Genomic DNA, 17542 nt, shown 5'->3' on the forward strand with positions numbered 1-17542 from the left:
GGGTGTTTTATGCATACTTTCTTCCATACTTTTACAACTGTTGGTTTGTTTGACTGCTCTTTAGCAGGAGGGGGAATTGAAAGTGTCCGAGGAGGGCGTGGGGTGGGGGGTTGAGTGGAAAGCGGGGCTGGAAAAGAAGAAGGGAGGGGATGTGGGGGTGTCACACACAAGGAGGAGGAAGACACGGACAGATACGCAGCCGGCCCACTGGTGTACTCCTCCGGTCAGATCCACGGCCACCGGTGAAGTCTGGCAGCAGCATCCCGGAGTACGCAGACAAGAGGAAAGGAGGACGCTTCACTCTCCTCACTCTGCCCGCCCGTGGAGACTGTCGCGCCCGTGGACAGTTGGAAGTTGACAGAGTGAGTGGAGTACATATCGCGCTCGGAGTTCTTCATCACAGTGAGTGTGCATGTGCGTGGATTACATTTTTGTTTCTTTTAATTAGTTATGCTGTTAGTTTTAATTCGCGTTTATTGTAAAACTACGGCGCATTCACTTGCGATTGTCAACTCTCTAAAAACGGGCCAACATCAGTCACAGTTGAATTTATGATTTATTGCACGAGTAACTAAAAAGTGAATGCTTTCTCGTGGTGTAATTTTAATAAATATATAAAGTTTGCGCGTGCAGAGTTAGCGTTTAATTGGAGCAAAACTTTCAAAAATGTTTTATAGTTGTGTCCCACCCTCACAACACGGGAAAGACTAATAAAGTTTATTTTAAACTAATTACAAAGTTTTTATGCGTCACTAACTCATATATTCGAGTAGATTTTTATATTCAATTATGTTATTCTTGCCTTTTAATTACGTACTTTCCTATTCCTATATTAACTATCCTTAATGTTACATCAAAACATAGTTTAAGTATTTATTTATATATTTACTAAATAATAAATTTGTTGCGATATGACAAATTAAAATAATAATAATTTTCCATCATATGACCTTTTATAATTGTTCTCAAATTTTATTATTAAATGCAGTGCTCGCAAGTTATTGCAAAAGACTGTATTTTAATAGCAATTTGAACCTCTATAAAAGATTTCCAAATCTGGGATTGTTTAAAAATAAATAAAATAAAAAAAAGAAATGCACTCCAATATAGTGTATTTTGCGATTTTTAACAATGCAATTATATTTTAAGAATTTGACCTGGTGTGCATTGAATTAAATTTAAAATTATTTCTTCCACTCGATTCTTTTTTAGCACCGCTCACAAGGAGGTAAATGGACCTCCACCGACCTTTCAAAATGGACAGCTCCTCCTACATGCCAGCGCCCCTCGCTTCCCCCGCTCTCATGGTCCTTGCCTCCACCGCTGAGGCTGGCCGCGATGCTTCGGTCCCCTGCCAGGCGCCCAGGCCCTTTGGTGTCCCCGCTTCCGTGGAGAAAGACCTCCACCTCCCCTTTCCCTCTGCATCCTACACCTTTGCCTCCATGTATCAACGTCAGGGCCCCGTGTCGGGTGCCTTTCCAGGCCGAGACTTCCCGTCTTCCCTGCTCCACCTGCACCCACAGTTCACGCCACCGAACTTGGACTGCTCCACTTTGGGCATGCTCCACCACAGCGGGGTCGGCGGCGCCTTTCGGCCTTTCTCATCCCCTCATGACGAGAGGGAAGCGATTGGGTATCACTCGGCTTTCTCGCCTGCAAAAAGGCTGAAGGGTTGCTTCTCAGAGGTGGAGGGTAAGGAGTTCGACTTTGGCTCCCCCGGAGGCTCCATTAAAGCAGTAGAGGAGTCAGCGAGGAAGCTGTTCTCCATGTCCGGCCTTCTTTCAGATGGCGAGACTTCATCCAGCCCAGAGGATCGCAGGGAGCACAGTGAGTACATACCCATACATCTTGATGCATCTCTATTATCTGCACAGTTTCTCTTGGACTGATTCCGCGCATTCTGTATTAATTGGATCAAATTGCCGTGATTGAACTCAACAGAGTTGTTGTCCAATGAAAAGTATGAACTATACATTAATTTTCTGCGGTTAATTGTTTTCTATATCTACACTGTACTAGTATATACTGTGTATTATAATATACGTATATTAAATGAATTAAAACAGCCTGTGATTAGCTCGTGAGCAGTCCAGAGTGAACCTGGAGTAAGATAGATATGCTCATCTCATCCGTGACCTGAATGAGGACAACCGCTTTAGAAAGTAGATGGGAGGATTGATCAGAAAAACACAAGAGTGTCCTGACTCACAATTTCAGTAGCAGTTCATCCCAAAGGTGTTTGCATCCACCTCTTGCCTTAGTGAACCTTTTTTGGTGTACTTAATCAAAACAATACTTTGATACTATTTTTGTTCTAAATGTCTAGATACAATGAACAATTTTCTGTCCAAACCAACCTCTGGTTGATTAACTGATTGAGAGTGTCTCCAAAGATGTTTGCCTTTTGTTCCTTTTGCTCTCCAAGCTTGCCTCCGAGCGACTTTGACACAAATCATGTGAACAGCTGCACTTGTTTAGCTCAGTGATCATTAGCCACATATGACCATTAGGCCTATTGGAAGTCAGACTTTACTTGAGCACCGGAGATACATGGGAGCGTATGGCGGGCAGACGTCGGAGGAGTGCGCGTCGGAAAAGGAATGACATCCTGTCAGAGATAACGAGGTGGCAGAGATAGAGAAAGGGATGGAGTAGGATGGAGAAAATGAAAGAGGGAGAAAGTGTGAGGGAGAGCAAAGCGTCTCAGCCCGAGCTTCCCCGCGCAAAAACCCTCAGTGCAAATATGGCCGCCCACACCAGACGTCTGATTTGTTGACAAATGAGTGGGAGAGGTGTCAGTCAGTGCACAGTGGAAGGAAGAGACGCTCCTCATTACTCCCGGGGATAATTGCCCGATGACGCGGGGGCACCGCACAGGGGAGGGAGAGGTAGGAACTGAGGGGAGTCAGGGTGAGGGGGGGACAATGCTAGGCATGATGGGAAATCAAACCCTCCTCAGCGGCGGCCGCCACGGGGAGCGCCTGACACTTCAAAGCGAGCACAGAAAGACAGAAGGAAGAGAGAATCCAAAGGCTCGTCAGATCAGAGGGGACACTATCAAAAATAATGACAATGAGAAAAGGAACGGGGGGGCTGAAGGAAGGAGAAGGGGGATTGGGAGGGATGGAGGGTACAGATACACCTAAAGAAAACTTTCAACCCACACAAAGGACAAGGAACAGGAACAAGTTGTCTTAAGAAAAGTTTTGCATGTGCCGTCTTTTTTGTTAAAACTTGACGATTTTGTATTGAGTGACAGGGCCTGGGAGGCGGAGCGGCGGGAAGGAATCTCAATATGGAATTTTAATAAGGATGGGAAGGGAACGTGAAGCGATGGCAGCCGGCGCGCTGGCGTGAGAGGTGTGTCTGCCTGCCTGACAGTGTTTGCTCTGTGCAGCCGTGCATGCGCGCTCCGATCACCTCCTGATTTTGGGGAATCTCATTTAGGGAAATGTTGACAAGGACAAAAGATGGAAGGGAAAGAGGGAGGGCTCAAGTTTAGGGGTGGACAAAAACTGGAATCTGCTTTTCCAGCTTGATCCAATTAGTCTGGAGTGAAGGCAAACTTAAGAGCTTTAATGCAATTGAGCTCCCAGCACTTGCTGCAAGTCTGACATGCACTTGTTCCTCTTGACTGACTTACAGACAGTCACTTCAGGACCTCAACTCTTAAGTGTTAAGCCTGGAAATTTCTCAGGCTTCGAGAGTGCGCAGCTTTCAGACCCGACAACCCCCCCCCACATGCAAACAAGTAGAAGCTAAACGAACAAGTCTAACTTTTCCTCATTGGTTGACTCGTCTAGTTGCTTCCTTACATCCTATAGAAAAGAGTACCATAGAGTCACTTCATATTTAGGATGGGTCAAATGCAAATGGCAATTTTTTAAACAGTTATTATCCAATTGTGATTTTTCAGAGGGTGGTTTGTAAAACTTACACTTAGGAAACTTTTCACACTCGCATTCAGAATTTATCTAACATGCATGGGAGGAAGTACTTAAAAACATACATTGGAAGACAGACAAAATCTTCTACCAAAATTTGAACGTTGAACGTCAATCAAACGTGTGAACCAATAGCACCCCATGCTTCCTTCTGCATAATTTGAAGAGATTCAATACAAGATCTGAAGAGTTACTGATGTTATAATTTGAAGTAGTGTACAAATCCTCCAAATCAAATTGAGAGCTCTTTCTAATATTTTGACTTTGCTAAAATCAGACATCTCTATAAATGTGGATAAACTAATATCTTGCTAATATTATCAATCGAAACTCTACTTCATTCAAACAAACAAAGTTAGGGTATATTGAGGAGGTAATTATCTATTGTATATGTGTGAACTTTAAGTCATTATTCTAGTTACAGATCTTTTATTACATTTCATAGAGGTCTACCAAACGTTGCACGGCTCTGGTCAGTGTCCACATCTGGCTTGTGCATCATGGTGGCAGGACACCTCCATCTGCCCCGTTAGTGATTTTCCTCTGTTGATTTTTCCCTTCCCGAGTCTCCTCAGTTTTATCAGTTAAGGTCTGGGATGCTCGGCGTGCGCTGACAGCTGTTCAAACAGTCTTGCTGCCTTTCAAAGGGCAGATGCTTGCAGCCGAGCGAGTCGTGCTTATTTTCCTCAGGGAGATGCTCTCTGCTGCTGGGCCGAGCTGGAACCAAAACGGCTCTCTACCGGGAACAAAAGTAGGGAAACTGGAAGCTACAGGCCAGAGCCGACAGAGTATGTGCGTGTTCGCTTGTATCAAGGTGCCAGAGCTGTTAGAGATCCAGATCAATAAAGGCTAATGATCAGCTCTACTCGGAAACTTAAATGTCTCACCTGCACAATGATCCAAGCCCTTAAACAAGGCAAATCATCACTAAACAACAATTAAGTAATATTTCCATACATTAAATACTGACAATGTTTGTTCAACTGGTGCCTGATCTTTTTTTTATTCCGTCAAAAGATTTGCCAACCCAGAAAAGTGCATCAAACTTAACTGCTCCATAAATAAGTGTTGGAGAAAATTCACTAAAGCTGACTGCTGCGCAAATGATACTTAAATGTTAATCTCATATGGCAGTTAAAGAGTTCATTTTATCACATACTGACATATTCCATGTCTGCACAACTTTTGCATGCCCTCAACCACTCCACAAAATTTAAGTCAAAACTACATTTGAGCTAAGAAATTGTATTGTAATAAACATATACATTACAAACTGTATAACTTATGTACACAATATATATGTATTACAACTTGTCCAGTTCATGCAAGTCTGCTGGGATATTCTCCAGCTCAAGTGTGCAGTGTCATAGACTTCATTATCAGTTGATGGGACACGGGGCCAATCCATAGGGGGTCTTTTTTGAAAAACTTAAAATTCAAAATATTTACAAAACCAAAGCCACTAGTGACCTAAAACCATAACGGGCACCTCCCATAGGCATATATGAGTCTCCATGAGCAGCGACATCAAAAAATTCAAAGTCGTTCCCTATTAAAATCCCGATTAATTATTTTTTGATACAAATACACCAAAATCTAAAATGGCTATAAAATTCTCAAATTTTACGCTAGATGCACAAAAATCACCAGATGCAGAGATAATCACCTATATTTCCAGGATCAATAGCACTATTTAACACATCATACAAGTTTTTGGCCAAGATAACAACGTAATTTTTTTTTAAATTTAGTGCAAGTTTTCAACAGCAGTAAAACATTCGTCGGTTTTCCACCTAAAGCCGGCGTGTGAACGCAGTGTGTGTTTGAGTTTATCACAGTGAAAGCCAAATCAGCTCTGCCTGGGTCGGCCCCCAATGGGAAGGCATGGCGCAATGTTTGCAGGAGCTTTCTTGTAAACTGATGGTGAAGTCTATGGTAGAATAGAATAGAATAGAATAGAATAGAATAGAATAGAATAGAATAGAATAGAATAGAATAGAATAGAAATTAAAATATATCGTCATGTTCTTGGCAGCCCTTTTAATTTTCGTCTTAGTCTTTTGGACGAAAATACATATAATTCTTCGTCATATTTTAGTCATTTCAAAATGCGTTGGTCTTCGTCTAGTTTTATTCAACGAAAACTCTGACAAATTTCGTCTAGTTTTAATCGACAATTACTCCAAATGTTTGCGTTTGTGGACTTCAAACATTTTATTTCCTCAGTAAAAAAATAAATAAATAAAAGGTTTCCAACAATTTTGAATAAACATACGGGCACATAATTGTTGAGTCTACAAGGACATCACCATCTTCGTGATGATATTATACATTCAGCAGGAAAACAGTACATTATTTTCATACAATAAACTCACCTGGATGGCACTAACTGGACCCTCGCCATGCTAAATGCTACTGCTACAAGTTACATTGGTGTATTATTATCACTCAGCATAGACCTTTAAAGGCGAAAGCAACATGGCATATGTAGCCAAGATAAGAAAACAAAACTTACCAAGTAGCACCTGACATGTATTTAAAAAAAAAGTATGGAGCCGAAAGGGATAAACTGGTGAGTCTGCGTGTGTGACGGGCGGAAGGGAGGTTTGCTACGATGCGTGCTAATAAATGTCTAATACAGAAAGAAAATGTCACACATTGTGAACATATGACGGAAACTATGGTGTATTTTCATCTCGTATTCATATTGTAATGATTTGGTCTCCCAAGACACATTTTCAGCTCGTCATCGTCATGAAAAAATGTTCTTTGACAAATTATTTTCGTTACTGACATCGTTGACGAAAACAACACTGCCTCATCCTCTAAAAATACTTGACCAAAAAAAATCAACCGACGCAATTATTGTACGATGGAGTTGATATTAGGATGAAATTTCAATCGTTTCAGTTTAAATTTTTAAAATTCAGATTTGACTGGCCCCTCATGAAATTTGATGTCGCTCCCCTTGACATACACTTTGACTGGATATTATAGTCAACATTAATTTGATAAATAACTGTTAAATAAAATGACCTGTACATCATCATTCAAATCATGAATTTGTATGTCATGGGTAGACAGTGATATGCAACGAAACAATAACTAATTTTTGGACTAGTAGCCTACATCTGCATTCAGAATTTTTGGGGACAAGATGTTTAATTGAATTAAAAACAATCCTGAGGAAGGTTACTCGAAGGAAAGCATTTTAAATGCAACACGGGGTACTCACTGCTTTTTTTGCCTTGTTGAAACAATCAATATTGCGTGGTTTCATGTTAAATGTGTCACGTGGATTATTGGCCACAGTGAAGATTGACGGGTTAAGCTTGCTGCAGACACGATTTAAATGGGTCTAAAAGAGTGCACGCGTGTGTATGTGCGTTTATGGAGAAACGTAGCTGTGTGTGAGGATGCATGAATTTATATTGATGCCATATTGTTCTTCTCTTGACTTAATATTCTGAATCCCAAATTTTCCCTACCGAACAAAGCCATCTTGAACTATTAACAGTCTGAAAAAGAAATACACTCCCACAATTGGTATCTACCAGCAATATATAAAAGTCGGTTTGGCATATTGACTTATGAATTCAAGCCCTGTAGTACATGAATACAAAGACCGCAGTTTGTTGTAGACGTCTGCTTGTATTGAGTGGAGCTTCCCGTTGAAAGACACAATGTTTACATGCCACTGGCAGACCGCATGGAGATCGATAGGCACCACTCAATTCTCATGCATATACATTTAGTATCTACTCAGCGCAATTATTCCCAGGATGCACGCACCTCCTCATCTGTACTCCAAGCGCCGACCGCTTCCCTCACCAAATGCTTATTTAAGGTTTGAGGGAGTTTTTGCTATTTGTATCAAACTGAAAACATTTTTTTTTTTTTTCTAATCTTATGCGAGTTTTTATAAATACAATAAATATACAGTAACAACAGGAAGCATAATTTGCAACTGCAATCGCATTGTAAAAAACAGTTAAGCCGTTAAAAAGCAATGTGGAAAATGTAGGAATTCAAGTATACACTCATATAATTTTACATATGTTTATTTTCCAAATGTCGGAAATATCACGAAAAATGCTAATCAATTGCAAGTCATGAAATTTCAAATGAAGTAAATTCCAATTTTAACTGTGTAGCAGATGCATGCAGTAGTTCAGATTATACCATATTTATATTTCTTGGTTTCCACATGTTAAGGCAACCAAATATAGACATGGAAAAAAAAAAATAACTGGACCAAGTTTTGGACACACACTATTACTTACTCCAAGAACAGAAAAAAAAAATAACTGGACCAAGTTTGAGAAACACACTAATACTTACTCCAAAAACAGCACTATAAATTATGTGCCGAGTTTATTTACACACATTAACTTTGCATAGTGGTTTTATGACTGTTTTACGAATAAAATAACAACTGAGAAAACTGCTGGATCTGAATTTCTTTTGCTTTGATTCAAGCTAAGGGGTAACTAAAATCCTTTATAGAATCCACATTTTGAACAAAAGAAAATAAGAACCTATGCTCAAGTGAAGAGCCATGTGTAAGCCACTCTCTGACTGACCACACTGGTAGTCTTCTTGTGCGTTTCAAATGCTCCAGGAGGAAGAATTACAATATTAATGGTTGGTTGTGTTTGATGTGTTGACTGTTTCCCCTCCTGTAGTGATGGTAGTTTGTTCTCCTAATGTTCTCCCAAGTAAAAGAGGCTTTCATCTTGGCAGGAGGGGGAACTCTTCAGTGCTTAGCCCCCTTCCCTTCATCCTTTCCATCAGGGCCAGAGAGAGGGAGGATGGAATTTTACTTGTCATGTATTTAGATTTAGATACGGCGATTGTGTGGTCGCGCAGCACGCAACTTTTTCAATCCCACCCTTAAACTCATATTTACATTCATCAACACCACTGACAAAGTAAACACAGAACCAGTCGGTGCTTTTCTCTGACAGATTCAATTATTTTCAATGGCATTATTTGGGAGGTTTTCCCAGTCATATCAGTTGTAGCACTCTTTTCCATTGCAATTTTTCCCCTTTAATTCTGAAAAATTTCTACATTTTAACAAATGCAAATGTCAGATGTCATACTTGAATATTGTTATTTTACTTAAACATATTATGCCAGCCCTATACACTCTCAAAACAAATACACAAATCATCTGGTTTCTAATCGCAATCTTACATGAGACCCATGTAATAACTTAGTTCAACAGGTATTAAATGATGAACCTTTTTTTAGAATTTTCTTTACCTTTATGTAATTTATAGGTTATTCTTAAAAAAGTTTGAAAAGTTGTGTGATGAGAAGCACAGACCCGCAAAGTTATATACTTAATAATATTGATGTTGTGTGGACTTTGTTATCTTATGTCACAAATGTTGATTTTGCTTCCTATTACACTAGTCGTCTCATATGACTTGAGAGGCCTAGTTTATGGTGGAATTAATTAAGATAAGTTTACAGTGTACCGTAATTTCCCGAATATAAGGCGTGTATAACGCGCACCCCAAATTTACTTGTAAAATCTAGGGGAAATTATTGTACCCGTGTATAACGCGCACCATAATTTTAGCACCAATAAATAGAAGAATACAAGAAAACAGAGCTCGTGTACAGATACAGAAATGTCATTTTACTGATTGGTGAAACACAGCACAAGCATAGCACATTGGTAGTTCAAAACGTTACCGTAAACTGACAATATTTACGGTAATAATATGATCTGATAACTTCTTCAACTTACTAGAATCCAGGAGAAAACAAAAGAAATGTGACTTTTCTTTTAAAGGCTGCTGTATAACTTGCTCGTTTCATCATGATGAATAAATGTTTCCTCCATGGATTGATACGGTAAAATGAAAGTGAGAACGTAAGTCGGAAATCCGAGAGAGTTCATCGCTGTCGACACGACAGTAACAATAGAAACTATTGTTATTTGGGTTTGAGTTTCCCGAGGGACAGATATAGTAGTTGACGGACACAGGAAGTCTGTGTTGTGTTATGTTTGTTATGGTCCAAGTTGCGGAGCTGCAATAAACGTTGACTCAAATGAGTTCAAGAAACTAAATTTTGTGCTTTATGAAGAGTTAAAAAAGCAGAATTTAACACAGATGAAATCATTCGACCGATCAGAGTGAAGTATTACCGAAAAAAAACAATGGTGATGTCACGTCCCGTAATGGTCGTCAACGGATCGCCGCATACGTTTCTTCAACACAACATGGCCATGTCAATACAAAAAAAATTCGTTTTTTTATAAATATATATATATTTTTTTCTGTGTATAATGCGCACCATGATTTTACAAGTTGATTTTGGGTGGAAAAAAGTGCGCGTTATATTCAGGAAATTACGGTAAATTAGTTTCATACTTATATGAGTGTTTTTTAAAACTATTTTATTATTAATATTTTGTGTTCATATTTCCTCTTCTTCGCATTTGGGTACGTTTCTTTTATCTCTGTTTCTCTTTGTCTTGCCACCTTTCTTTACATTTTGTGCAAAAAGTTATTTCCTGAGGGATTGCTTACTCTCTTCATTATCGTTGGCCTAGTGCAAGAAAGCAAACACCATGCGACAACGAGAGAGCCACTGCCATCTCCTCTAGTAGATGAGCAATAACACTTAAATCTAGTGGACCCAGTACTTCTCAAATAGTGGGGCACACCACCCAAGGGGGGTGTAGAGCGATGCCGGGGCTGGTGTATGTGACCTCGGGGAACATACTTTTCTGCTGTACAAGAATAAAGTTTAGGTGGACATCCACTCAGTGGGTGGCGGTGGCGCTCTCAATTTCAGAGTGTGTGCAGTATTTTTGAACCAAACAAGAGCACACAGCAAAGAGCACTGAAGATATGAAGAGCCAAGACGAGGAAATATGACGAAGCATATGTAGCGTTTGGCTTTTGCCTCTGACTTTTAATACAGTGGGAAACAAGGCAAGACCAGTCTGTTTACGAGAGGTGTGTGAAATATTCCAATTCTTAAATTATTACCGATTCGGCCGTGGAAGATTCGAGAACGATTCACAAACATCCAAATTACGATTATTAAAATATGTAAAGTAAAGCGAAACTAAATCACAGTCAGTGCGGTCTTCATGACGCAATGAGGAACGGACCGAGAGTAAACATCATGCCAACATCATGCCAATATGCCATAATGACAATGCTCAACTCACGGCTCTGGCTCAACTCATGCCGTCAGATAAAAAAACAATAATACCTGACTGGTGCCAACAGTCGCTACGTCTACAAACTACGTCCACATAATGCTAAGGTAGATATCTTATATACAGTATATAGAACTCGATGCGAAATGACAGACTTGTTGGCGTTAGTAAAAAGCCCCATCTTAAAGCAGTAGACTTCTCTGAAAGGCTGTTGTAGCGAACCTTCCGAGCGAACCTAATTAAGTTTTTATCTAAAATACTCCTGAATTGGCAAAATTTTGACTCGAATCTATCTTTAAAACAGTTTTAAGATGTTCACGTCGAAAGTAGACGGAAGGGAAATTATGGAATAACGGGAGCAATTTTAACAACTTTAACGGTTGATTCACATCATGAAATTAATTGAATGTAGTTTAAAGCTGCTGCTACAGAATGGGGACTTGAGTATTTTATTTACTGTTTTGAACTGTTAACTTGATACTAATTAATGTACGAAACATTAAAAGCAGCCAATAGCTTGGGGGGTTGGTGGGTGTCATCAATAAACGATTCATAATCGGATCGTAGCCTTTGAAATTTAATCATAATCGAATCGTTTGGTGCCCAAAAATCTCTCCTCTACAGTTTACTTTGTCTAAAAATATTTGCAGCGGCTAGCAGGAAGCCAAATCAAATAAGACATCACTTAAAGACTTTTGACCCCAATCATATTTTTAAGTCGCTTGATTTTTTTTTTTTCAGCGAAAACTCGCAAATTATTGCCAACAATCGTCCCGCTTTGTCAGTGTTACATCAGTAAACCAACGAGCGTTGTTAGCATCATATAAGGTTGCATACCAAGTTGCTCAGTGCAAAATAACCCCACACCATAGCAAAGGAGCTGACTTTTTACTGACTATTTTTACTGCCTGCAGCAAAAATAAAAACTGTCCCTCTGTCCAATGACACTCGTTTTTGTTCAATTAATTTGTATTTTTTCGGTCAATTGTTTGGCATATTGTCCTCATGAGTTAATGTTGCTAATCAATTTGAATTTATTATTACTTATTGATTTTATTAAAATTTATTTTTCAGTATCTAATGGTCATAAAATGTACCTTAAGTGTATCTTTACAGTTCGGATGCGACTTTCTATTTTATTTTTTATTTTTTTATCCAGGCAAAGTGATGCTATTTAAGTCTTTTCTGTTACAAACAAAAACAATGTTAATCAAGGTATACTTTATTGTAAGTTGATCTATATTACTTTTTTTTTTTTATATCAAAAAAGGACACAATGTTATGCAGATGTGTACTTATAATAATAATAATAATAATTTTATAGACAAATGATACTTATTTTATTTGCAGTAGTGGCAGAGAGGGTGGGGGGTGTAACAGAAAATAAGTCAGAAACACTGAGTAGACCTAACACTAAAAGCATGTTCCCACGGGTCACACGTTTCCCCATTGACATTGGACCACTATTCTAGAAGCACTGTCTTATATCATAACTAGGGTTGCAGCTACCGAATATTTTAGTAATCGAGTAATCGACTGAAAATTCTATTGATTAATCGAGTAATCGGATAAAACAAATATAATTTTAGGTTAAGAGCAATTATAAATATACATGAGAAAACAAGACATTTAATCTAATCTTGAACCATTTTCAGTATATCAATGTCTTTATTATTAATGTATATTTTTGAAAACAGCCAACAATTGCATCTCAGATGTAACTAGAATAAAAAAAAGACTAATTCACTGCTTTCACTCAAAAAACCTTTAGATCTTATTAAAATATACATATACATATATATATATATACCTAAAAATGCCTTTACGCTTGATAACACACATCACTTAAAAGTTAGGATTTTTTCCCACGTGTTTCAATTGAATTTGTATTTGTGTCAAGCCATTTTTAAGTTCTAGTTAAGTTTTAAGTTAGTCTAAACTGTTAGTCCTGATAGGATTTTGAGTTTTTGCAGTGTTCAAAATAAATGTATGATACAGGCTGTATTGGAGCACATTAGGGACTAGAGCTACTTGGTGTTTTATCCAGCAATGACCACTTAGCTAAAATTGATAGTTAGCATTATTGAGTTTTTATTTTACACCCTCATCACTCCACAACGCTATGTTATGTTAAAGCCTGTATGTAAGACACGTTAGCCACGCATCGAAAGTGGTCATTATTAATAGAAACCTAGCCCTCCGCAGGGCTAACGTTACGTGAGCTAGAGACAGTAACGTTAATCTTATTTATTAGCGCTTAGCGCTCTTTATTAGCGCTTAGCACTATACTGCTTTAAGATGGTGGCTGTTTACTAACGCTGCCCAGACGCGGCCGAGTCTGTCATTTCGCATCTAGTTCAACATACATGTGATCTCTGAGACTCATCAGACGCTACCTGCTACCAACGTAGCATCGTGCGGGCTAGTATTTAGCAACGTCAGCGTCGTTTGTAGCCTGCTGTTGGCTGCAGTAAGTTTTTTGGTTTTTTTTTTTTTTTTTTTTTTTTTTTGCTTCTTCCTCTACGCACGTGACATCAGCGCGTTGTCCCGCATTAAAAGTAGTCCAAGCAAAACGTGATGCTTAGAGCTGTCAAAATAAACGATTACTCGAGGTTAATAAAATTACTCGGATCTGTTTTTAAACTCAAGTTACTCGAGCTGCTCGAGTATTCTTTTCAGCTCTAATCATAACAAAACTTATATTTCTATTACAGTGATCCCTCGCTACTTTGCACGTCAAACTCAGTCCAACACGGATTTTTTTTCAGTTAAACAAAAAAATACAGTATCTTATTTTAAAACGTTAAGATATATGCATGTGTACATGTACAAATCAGTTTTATTTTATGTCATTTACAGTATGTCATAATTATTATTGCATTTGCAGTTCTTAAAAAAACATTTATAAAAATATCCATATTCATGAAAGTTTTTTTTTCTTTTTAACCCTTTCAGGTCTGGGCCTATTTTGTCTGATTTTGCATGCCTTTGAAGTTGCCTTTATATTTCAAAGAAAGAATTGTTTACGATGGCCTGGTTTGGTCCCTTTTTTTGTGACACCTTGAACTTCATGTCCAAAGTGTTGCTTCCTTCACTGACCAATTATAAATCATCATTTTGGGCCCAAAAAGACCAAAAATTCCAAAATCGTTTTGTCAAAATTTTTAATATTGATGTCCAATTGACAACCAAACATGCGTAACGAACCGTTTTGAAACTTTGTAATATTTATTCAACATGTTAGGATGAACATTCAACCAAAAAAAAATAGAATAAATAGTCTTATATTTGACAATTCAACATAAACAACAGGTATAGCCATAGGCGTTTTTTGCCTTTATACATGCTCTAGTCAAAACAGGTTATATACAGCAGACCAAACAGTGAAGAACAGTGAAAAATTATATACCATCTAACACAAAAAGTGTTAAGAGGCCATCTCTTTATGAGTTTAGGTATTGCGGCCCATCACCTGATGAAAACTATGTACACACAATCAAGCTTCATTGGGAAAAAAAGTATTTTCAAAAATATTTACAATAAACAAGTTAAATTTTTTTCAGGCATGCCACTCCGAAAAGCAGTTTCGTCCTGGAATTAGACACAGGGCTACATCACACAGCTCACACTTCCATGGGGTGTCAGTCCTCTTTGCACCCTTCCACCCTTCCATTTTCATTTCACTTTACTTTCATTGTCACTATAAATGTACATGAAAAAAAGTCAGTATTTATGAAAATAGTAAAGTATAAAATAAAAATATATACAGCAATAAATAATAATGGAAATCTATATGTATGACAATAGAAAGAATACCATAGCTGAATATGTGCTACATCCCTAATCTTCATATCGAAAGAAGAACACCACAAATTATAAATTCCTGCCTGGGATACCCACAGTGCATGTACGACTTTGATCTGATATGCACATTTTATTATTATATACACAAACACACACTTATATTGCATCAAAATTAACTTTGTCTTGCAATATCAAAAGAAACTTTCAAAAGAAACTTTTTCAGTATAAAAAAAAAAAGAGTGAGTTGGCTTACCTCTGCTCGTCGATGGCGTCACCCGCGTGTTCAAATCCGTCACTATCTTCACTCGAGGACTCTTCCGAAGAAAACGATGATGACGAATTTGGACCATCCTCTTCCTCAAGTTGATCAAAAAGCACAATTGCTTGCGCTAAATTTAGTTTTCCGTTCATTGTCAAAGTCACACAAAGTCGCTGCTCGATCCAAACGGCCGTCGCTCGCCACCTCGCTGCTTCAGAACACTCCTCCCTCTCGTTCGGTGGATCGTCGCACGGCAGTTATATTTATTAAAAAAACGCATTTTGTGCTTCCACTGTGACTTCGAAAGGGTTCGTTTGATTTGTGTTTTTTTCATGGAGCTTCCGTTTTGAAAAAGGACAAGAAAATGATGGAAATATAGACATAAACAAATGATCCATGCAGCGTTTTAATGTTTTTTTGAGAGGACAATAAAACTATAAAACTTAAATGACAATATCTCACGTTCTAGTTGGTCGATTGACTTCAAATAAAAACGAGAGTAAACCGCAACTTCCGCACTTTAAAACGAGACCAACAAACGGCATGTGGGTGACATAATTAAAATGTGAGGGCGCTTCAAAGACGACGTGCGCTGAGGACGCGCCGGCGCGTCCTTCGACTCTCAAGGGTTAATCATACTTTGGCAAAAACATCTTTTTCCAATGATGTTAAGTCTGAATAAATGGACATCACTTATATCGCGCATTTATCTACATGGTTACCATGCCCAAAGTGCTTTACATTCACACTTACCCTTTCACGCACACATTCACACACCAGTGGTGCTGCTGCCATGCAAGGCGCTGCCAACCCATTGGGGGCAAATTAGGATTCGGTGCTCTGCCCAAAGGCACTTCAGCAGTGGGCAGTAATAGCCAGGAATCGAACCGCTGACAACTCGAGCTTCCCCCCCAAAAAAAGGCTTTAACAGATTTTTGATTTTCTTTTAGTGTGAAAAATAAGAGATCACTGTATTTGCTTTTGGAAATTTGTATTGACAAATTTGAAAAAAACAGAGTTTCACCAGTAGTGGTTCTTTTGCAATATTATTGATGTCAGTGATCTCGGGCAGGCAGGCGAGGTGGACTCAAATACAGCGAAATGGAGGCGAGGCAGACAGGCATGGTCCAACAATATTTTAATTAAAGTGAACAAAAAACAAAGTACAAACAAAAGACAAGGGAATCCAAAAAACACAAAGGCAAACAAAAGACTGGTATCAAACACAACTTACTATGGAAATCACACATGGCAGGATGAGGACACAGGAACGCACAGGGCTCAGACGTGGACTTTGGGGCCTTTTATATGGTGACGCTCCGACAAAAACAACAGAGCACGACCCATTTCATGTTCGCATTTACATGGTTCCGTCTCCATTCGAACGATGTCACAATTCCTTCTCAAAACACAGAATGTAGTATTCATGCCAGGCCCTAGGATGCAGTGCAGTTTTACAAAGTGACAGCCAATGATGCACTTCCTTGAAAAAAAGCATCATCAGATCGGAAGACAACGTACCCACCCACTCGAAGCAATGTTTTTTTTTTCTTTTGCTTCAAAAGGCACAAAAATGCAAACATAAAATCTATTATAATAATTATATATATTATACAAACAGTCAATTAAAGCCGACGTTCTGCCATATGTGCTGTTTTGATTGTTTAGTAGCAGTGATTGCTCATGCCCAAAGTAACGTGTGCGAGTGCTGACGTCATCGGAGTGAGAGCATTCCGTTTATATTGTTGCGGAGCGAGCCCCGCAATCGAATCGTTCCACTTTGGAGGCCGCGATCAAAAGTTTGCATCTTCACCTTCCGTTTTCACTGTCACAGTGTCTTGGTGTCACAGCGGCTATTCAAACTAGACATAGACGATGTCACACCAACGCTTCAACAAAAACGTGGAGCTTAAAACAATGAAAACAATGGGCACACACAAGGACAAGATACACTAGGGCACAAATTAGACAGAACATACTTTTACTCAGGTGTGGGAAAAAATATGGGTGTGGGTTCTCCGTTGCAACCCATCAAAAGGAAACCTTTACACCAATCTGGTGTCTACCAAGTGCAATCAGTTGATCGCAGTAAGGTGCTTCTTGTTTCAGCAGAAACCTCATTGGTTAAACTGTCTGCGCTGGATGAGTTGGAACAAAGACCAGGACCAACTACGGCCGTTGAGAATTGGTTTGCCCACCCCTAACTCAAACCATGACAATTGGACATTGCCATCACTCGTCAACTTTTCTTCACTACATATTTCAAAAGTTTGAGCACTAGCAACTATTAATAATTTTTATTTATGAATTTTTATTATGAGCCCTCGTCACTTGTGTTTGCGTATG

At 38.8% G+C, this 17542-nt stretch overlaps 1 protein-coding gene across 3 annotated transcripts in view; it reads left to right on the plus strand.

The window, feature by feature from the left end:
• The first annotated feature begins 205 nt into the window (after positions 1-205).
• The window catches only part of rnf220b (ring finger protein 220b), a 55496-nt gene continuing 38159 nt past the window's right edge, over positions 206-17542 (plus strand). For 2 of the 3 annotated variants that reach the window (XM_057841557.1, XM_057841559.1), the window contains exons 1-2: positions 206-402; positions 1213-1827. In XM_057841557.1, the coding sequence (XP_057697540.1) occupies positions 1233-1827 (595 nt within the window). In that variant the 5' untranslated portion in view covers positions 206-402; positions 1213-1232. The remainder of the gene's footprint in view (positions 403-1212; positions 1828-17542) is intronic. The other variant, XM_057841558.1, reaches the window with a different exon arrangement.

This window comes from Corythoichthys intestinalis, chromosome 7 (genome assembly GCF_030265065.1).
Source record: "Corythoichthys intestinalis isolate RoL2023-P3 chromosome 7, ASM3026506v1, whole genome shotgun sequence".
Classification (NCBI taxonomy): Eukaryota; Metazoa; Chordata; class Actinopteri; order Syngnathiformes; family Syngnathidae; genus Corythoichthys; species Corythoichthys intestinalis.